General features: G+C 41.7%; 1 protein-coding gene across 1 annotated transcript in view; it reads left to right on the top strand.

Annotated features, from left to right (window-relative positions):
• Window positions 1-1,458: 1,458 nt before the first annotated feature.
• Window positions 1,459-7,575, top strand: part of LOC104490249 (hypoxanthine-guanine phosphoribosyltransferase) — a gene marked incomplete at its 5' end in the record, with an annotated part of 16,997 nt that continues 10,880 nt past the window's right edge. The window contains 2 exons of the mRNA XM_010132510.1: window positions 1,459-1,565; window positions 3,005-3,188. Of these exons, the coding sequence (XP_010130812.1) occupies window positions 1,459-1,565; window positions 3,005-3,188 (291 nt within the window). The remainder of the gene's footprint in view (window positions 1,566-3,004; window positions 3,189-7,575) is intronic.

Below are 7,575 nucleotides of genomic sequence, written 5' to 3'. Positions count from 1 at the left end.
AAGTTCGGGTGTATTTTTGGAGGAGGAGTATTCGGGGGCTATTTTCTTTTGCATCATTGACGTATCTGCTAAGGCTCTTACACGCTCATTATTTCTTTAAAGCCCGTGCCGGCTGCTCTTGAAGCACATGTGGCCTCTTACGGCTGAGAGCTGTGCCGGCAGCAAGGCTGCAGCTGTAAATCCCTTCAGTCAATAAAAAACCCGATAAAATCTGTAGGAAGGGCCCATTCCCTACCAAATGCAGAAGGGACGGTTTAGCAGACACAGTGGGTAAGAACGATGAGTCTGAGCCTCAGGAAAACACCATGCGTTTTGTGAGGGACCTGCCTTGTACCTTAAAAACAGCCCGCTCTGGATTGCAGGGACCCTGGTCAGGGACCCGGGCGTGCGGGCAGCCTGTTCAGGGTCTGGTTTGGACGGGAGGATGAAGTACTCGTTAGGGGTTACACAACAAAAATCCACGTGAACAGTTGGCTGATCGCAGGCCAGGCAAGTGCTTCCTTGGGCGCCGAAATAACATTGTGTCCTGCAAGGGCAGTGGTGGCCAAAATGTGTGTTTTAAATGCCTGTCCTGGTGAGCTGTCAGTAATAGGCTTCGGTTTTCCCTCTGGAATTCTTACCTTCTTTTTACATGCAGTTGAGTTCGGCTGCATAACCAGCAAGTGAAGAAATCAAAAACCACACTGTCGTTTTCAAGTTGCAGTGGGGTTAAGGTTCGGGGAAGGCTGTTAGGACAACGTGCCCCGAACCCCAGCAGTGTTTGGTATAATAATACACACATGCTGGTCCCTTGTCCTAATTAATACTCTCTTGCTAATATTGCAGGCTGTTTCATACAGGGAATTTGCCTGTGCGGAACAGACCTGCTGTAGTAGGGCTTTCATTTCAAATTCAGGAAGACCTTGCACCTCCGTGGTTTGCAGGTGGTGGTCTGAGAAGGCTTTGCAGTGGCATAACTTGTCATGCTCTTGTAGCTGTCTCATCTTGTCCTGAAGATTGTCCTGTGTGTTTTGTTGTGGTTTGGTGTTGTGGCGATTTGGAAGATGTCCATGTCAAAACCTCAGTTTGCTTAATTGCAAATGCAGGTTTGGATTACACTAGGAAAATCACAGGTGTTAAAAACCCCCTCGATTCTTTTCCTAATGGAATAAAGTTGCTCATTGAGGGGTAGTAGCTTCATTTTCCTGCTCTCCGATATAGGAGAACGTTGTTAGGACTTAATTTCTTCCCCCTATTCCATTGCACAACAGCTATGTGGTATTTCAGGCAACTTTTGTGAACTGTAGGTTGTTCGATTACGCTTTACGCTGTGACTAATGTCTTTATAAAGAGGGAAAGTAAGGTGATCCTCACAAGCATAACGGGTTTGATCTCTTACTGAGTGAAGCGACGGACTCAGTTTTTCACCACAGACTTTCTATGAAGCTTTGTAGAAATCTCACCTTATTTCCTTTTCAGATTGGCGATGATGAACAAGGGTACGACCTGGACTTGTTCTGCATACCGAAGCATTATGCAGATGATTTGGAAAAAGTCTATATTCCTCACGGGCTCATCATGGACAGGTTGGTGTGAGTGCAGACAGCCTCTGTGCTGCGGCTGATTCCCGGACGCTGGAATAAACAATCTTCCAGTGATGGTTTTGCTGCCTGGTGACTATCTAAATAGATTACATTTAATTAGAGACTCAGAAGTACAAATGCTAATTAACTCTTTCTTGTTTGGCTTCTAAGAGTTTGTGCATTTGCAGTTACGCCATTGTTTGGAAATCTATCGTAATTCCCAGTCGTGATTTTGTGGTATGTAGCAACCTAAGACTTTCTTCCCAGTGTTTCTGTGATGGTTTACCTTCTTAAAACCTAACTAGAAGACTTGTTACTTGGTGTTTCAGTTCAGTCTGAAAACAATTAATAGTCTCCTGAATTTCATTAGGATATTAACGGAAGTAAATTATTAATCACATCATCTTAGACTTTTGCATTTTAGTTAGGTTGATAGTAATATCCAACATTCTTCTGCCTTCTGGCCTCTGCAAATGCCAGCCTGTAACTCCTGTGGTTGCTGAAATCTGTGATGTGCTGTGGAAGTTTTTCTCCTGTGATCAGAGATGGGCGCGTAAGCCTATAAGGCGCTTTTGGTTTACTTTCTGTTCGATAGTTGCTAGTTCCCTGTAAGAGTACGCAGAAAGTCGGTGAAGCGGCTGTGGGAGACACACGACCATTTAAGAGGGGTGTTGGGTGGGTCTTGCAGATCTTGTGAATAGGGATGCAGCTAGGTTTTGGGTTTTGATTAGATACAAGCATTCCTAAACTTTTTTTTTAAATATTGTAAAAACTTTGCACTGCAAGTCCCTATAGAGAAAAAAGGGACAAAGGACATGTCACTGAGTAATTGACGTGAAGTTTGTAACCCTTGGCTTTCTCTGAGAAACCTGCTGTCAGCTGGCACATGGTACACACCATGCTTTCTGAAATAAATTACGAGATAAAATTAGAAACAATGACTGCAGGAAAATGGTGTCGTGTTCCCTTGCCCTGCTTCACTGGTGTTGTATTTTGCAGTTAGGACAAATTTCTGGCATTCTAGCTTGGCAAAAACCCCCATAAACTCTTTAGTTTACAATTTGAGGTTTTTCTCAGTTAGTGAGCGCTGCTGCCTGTTAGGTTGTGTTCCTCTTTGCATGGAACCTATTTTGGAAGGAGAAAACACCTTCATGCTGCATATCTGACAGTGAAACAGCTTCAGGGTGTTGAGAGTTGCTTTGGCTGAGTGTGACATATGAAAACAAAGGCTGGTAGTGCCACTGTTAGATTAACCTTGAAAAGCAAAGATTTGTTGACCAGTAACCTGTAAAAGTGACTGAAGTGGTAGGCAAATATTTCTGAGCAAAATCTGTTTCCAGATTCGATGCATGTGTTTTTACTGTCAGCAGTGTGAAACGCTGCTGCTATAGTTCAGAAATCGGATGTGTTGTGACAGCTAACTCTTTCTTGGTTTTGTATAGGACGGAGAGACTGGCACGAGAAATTATGAAGGGCATGGGAGGACACCACATTGTAGCACTCTGTGTACTCAAGGGTGGCTATAAATTTTTTGCTGATTTATTAGACTACATCAAAGCACTGAACAGAAACAGTGACAAATCAATCCCCATGACTGTCGACTTCATTAGGTTGAAGAGTTACTGTGTAAGTATCTCTGCAGTACTGTGTGATTTTTACATAAATCTAACTATCTTCAAATTATTAACAGAGGTCGTTTAATATTGTTACTGGCAGAATGTGCTAATATTAAAAAAAACAATTAGGGAATTAAGAGTCACAAGCTAATTTACTCTCTCTACCTTACTGCAGAATCCGTTTTCTTTTAGACCATGGTATCTCCGCGGCCCAGTAGAATTCTTGTGCAGAGCAGAGAAAGACCCTTTCCGTGTCCTTGTAAACAATTTCCTCTCTGCCCAGTACACCATCTGTAAGGCTGTGGCCCTAGAATAATACAGAGGATTCTCCTGCAACTGTGGTTACAAAAATTTAATTCTAGGAATTTTTGCGTGGCTTAGACATCATTCATTGAACAGGAGGACTTGAAAGCTGCAAAAATGAATTCCTTGTCTCGTCTTCCGTTTGGCTCAACCAAAGAACAAAATCATTGTGTTTGGCCTCAGACTAGAGTCGTAAACCTAGATCTGTGATTAGTGGCCACTGAATATGGCAGTACCTTTTCAAGACTGGGCATATGTTGCCTCGGTTCTACTTTTTTGGAAAAGAATGCGTTTTCAGTCCGAACACAAGGATTTAACTTTATAGGGAAATTGAACATTCTGTAACATCAGGTACTGTGTAGGTTTTCTAGAAGGAAGCACAAGGGTACGTTGTGCAGGTCAAAGGAAGGAGATGTGTGGTAGTACTGTATGCTTCCTGAGTTATGGGCAGCCTGGTCCCATGTTTTCAGGACGGTATTTATGATTTGTTCGATAACATCATCTGTGGCATGGGAATAATAACATTTTTTTGTTTCAGTTTGGAGTGTTTGAATAAATTGTTTTGTAAGGTTATGCTGTTTGTTCTGTCTCAGCAACCTTGCATTCAGGTCAGTGGTATAGGCTGCTTGTCGTTGTAGACGAATGCCTACACCAGTAGAAAAAAACCAGAGATTGCTAAATTGGAAACTCTGCCTCATCCTTCATTTCATTGAACTGTGAAACCAGGCATGGGGTTACTTGCAGACTTAGTTTGGACTGTCGAAGAAGTTCATAGGTTCATGATTGCTGTTGATTGATCTGTTCATTGATCAGAACTGCATGGGGCTTTGGTCAGGCCTGTCTGCAGGGCTGCCCGAGGCGTACACACAGCTGACCGTCCGGGGGTTACCTGGAAACCACATCCATGTTTGCTGAACGCGAGGCAGTAAATTTAACTACGCTCTCTAACGAGAAGGCAAGGCTGGGCAGAAAGGTTTGTGCCAGCCATTTGTTAGAGCTCACAAGGCACTCGCTGTGCTTGTGCACCGTCTCCGTGAGTGAGAGCTGTTTAACACCCTTCTGCTTCCCCAAAAACATTCGGGCTCTTGCTGCTGGTCCACTTCACCACCAAGCCACCACATGCCCGTATATTATTCTGCTTGTAAAGCCACAACAGAAAGCTGAATGCCTCTGTTACAGGATAATATGTTAAAGAATAGGAAATGGTGACTCCCACCTTTTTGTTGTTGTTGTTGTTGTTGTTGTTGAGGAAATACTGTATCTTCGGCTTTTTACAAGGAACACTTCCAATAACTTGCCTTGTTTAAAAAGCAATATAAAGACTTCACCCTTTCACTCTCCCTACTTTCTGACTAACTTGGGAAAAACTATTGGAGAAATGGTTTGAAACACCTGGGAAAAGCCTGGCTGCCTTATTATGTGCCTGTTTTCTTTGCTCATTCTGGTGTGTTAGGCATGCTTTGGTTCATTTCTTTACTACAGCTGCTTTTGTTTATTACTCCCCAGAACTACAGTGCCTTGATATTACTAGGGGAGTGAGCAGCAAAATACTTGTAATGGAAATGAAAAGCCTGTTTTTGTAGTAAAAATGAGTAGATGAAGAGAAAAGCAGAGACATTTAGACAGAAAGCTGTCTAAGCAGCGTGTTTTCCTTGAGGTGTTGGCTTCAGGGTTTTGGGTTCGTCAGCCAGTTCTATAAAAGAATGTTCTCTTGTTCTCAGTGAGTGAGGAGCTCCTCTTACCTGATGCTTCCACTACAGTATTTACGAGCATTTCATTTCTGTGAACTCTCTTAGATGGTTGTTAATATCCAGACTTCTGAACTTCAGATTGCATAACTTGATTGACTGAGAAAGATTGTCCTAATGTGAACACGTATGTAACAGATTGACTATGTCTTCTGTTGTTATTGGTGTCAGAATGCTAAATCTGCTTCTTTGCTTTGCGGGGGACCTGAGTTTAGTGATGTGAAAACCATCACAAAGTGTAACAGAGAGTTGAAAGTGGAGCTAGCTCTCTTGTCACCGCCTTTGGATGCAATTACTAGATCACGCTGCCTGCCTTTACAAACTGGATAAAAGATGTTAAAAATACCCTGGTCCCATAAACAAAGGAGCTGAACTTGTGTAATGGTTCTGAAATTGATGTAATTGAGGTTCTATTCTTGTTTCAAACCGATCATTTAATATTTACAAGCATATGGGGTTTTTTGTGTGTGTTGGAATGCAAAGTTCATACTGTTCTGCACCCAGAAATAATTCTCGGAGAATACTGACATGATCAAGCTGTGATTAAACTTTGCTTATAACTCCAGCTTTCTGAGTCCTTACAGATGAATTTTAATGATCTGGCAAGCTGTTAAGAAATGGCAAGATAGTGTTTGTGAACAGACCCAGAACTCAGTATTCTTGACAAACATTTTATTTTGTGCTTTTCATCAGACTCTTGCAATTAAACTTGGAAATGAGCAAATGTTGCTCATGAAGGGCAGCCAAAAGACAATGGCTGTGTTGCTGTCACTTGGGAAAATAGAGATTTTCAGTGGGCTACCTGGTAAAGTCTGGTTAGGCTGGTCACAACAGTGTTCTGGAAGATCGCTGTTAACCAAGCCTTGTAGCAAATACTGTAAGGCACTTAAAATGCCTTCTTAAAAGGTCATCTTGGAGCCAGTTGAGTCAGGAGTCACAATCTTGTAAAACATTATTGTTTTTCAGCAGTGACAACAGGGAGTCGGTGAAAACAGATCTAAACAGTAAAACTCTTACGCGTTAAACCACAAAGCATTAAAGTCTTACCAGTACTGAAATCAGAAATAATGCTCCTGAAGATAATTAAAACATTGCTTAATTATTAAACAAAGTTCTTTCCAATGGAAATCTGGTTACAACCAGTGTTGGAAATTCTTTTAACTGTTTTTTATCCTGTAATTGATCAGGAACTCAGTATCTGCGTGAGAATGCAGGTCTATCCGTCAATGAAGGTTTATGTTTTGCATGAAAAAGTGTAGCAATTTGTATGGCTTTTGCTGGGATGGAGCGGGATTGTCTCTGCTGATCATCATATTTTGATATACATAACCCAAAGGTGTACAGTAACTTACAGTTTTGTGGTGTGCTTGTTTGAGTATGTTGTGTTGCTTCATAGCCGAACAAATCATCAACAATCTGATTTAGTGCACATATTGAGGAGTACGGTTCTGTCATCTGTGCACAGAATTTTATTGGAACAGATAACCTGTGACATCTTTCTCCATCCTTGTTTTGTAGGGAATGATGGTTTTCTACATCCTTCCATGGGAGGAGGATGAAATCTCTGTTCGCGTAGGGATAGATAAGAGAGAATCCTGTAACATAAACAAGGAAAAAGCTTGAAGAAGCTGTCATTTAAGATAATTTTAAGATAGGGTGAACACAGGAAGTGTCTTTTAGCTTTGTGAGTGCAGTGCTTAACTGAATGACATTTTTGTGGTCGCTCTAGCGAGTATCTCGGGCGAGTATCTCAGGGCGTTTGTCTCCTGGGTCACGCAGCAATCAGTTTGGAAATCTTCGGGTTTGGACATTTGCTGCACAATGACAGCGATGCTGTTTGGTTGAGTTATTGTTTGCACCGTTAAATGAAGCACTGAAACAGCTGACTAGTTCTCAAAAATGAATGTTCTTATAGTAGTGTAACGTGGCACTTCAGTGTAATTTCAGAGCAGGGTAACTCAAACTAATCTTTTCTTTAAAAGTCATGAGGTAAAACTGAGAAGATACCTATTGTAATAATTTATTAGGGGTTTTTTTGTGTCATGTCATAGGAATCTTAAAAGGAAAGTATCCGTTCAGCTTATCATCTGCCTTTACACGCCTAGAGCTGTCAGCATTTTTTTTATCTCAGACACCACTACCCAAAGGATTTTAATCCATTTTCTCTCTTCTATCATCCCAGTGTTACTTACTGCGTACTTGGTGTGTGCCTCTCTCAATACTTTGTTTCCCCTTTTTTGTGATAACACTTAGTTTTTGCCTGCTATTCATATAGCATGAACACCTGCCTTCACGGGGCTGTAGAAACAGGAAGGTGAACGTGGCTGTCTCTGATCCCTTGTGTTC

The sequence above is a fragment of the Buceros rhinoceros genome, unplaced genomic scaffold (genome assembly GCF_000710305.1).
Source record: "Buceros rhinoceros silvestris isolate BGI_N320 unplaced genomic scaffold, ASM71030v1 scaffold18803, whole genome shotgun sequence".
Classification (NCBI taxonomy): domain Eukaryota; kingdom Metazoa; phylum Chordata; class Aves; order Bucerotiformes; family Bucerotidae; genus Buceros; species Buceros rhinoceros.
Note: the sequence above shows the minus strand (reverse complement) of the source record. Positions and strands in the feature narration are given on the sequence as shown.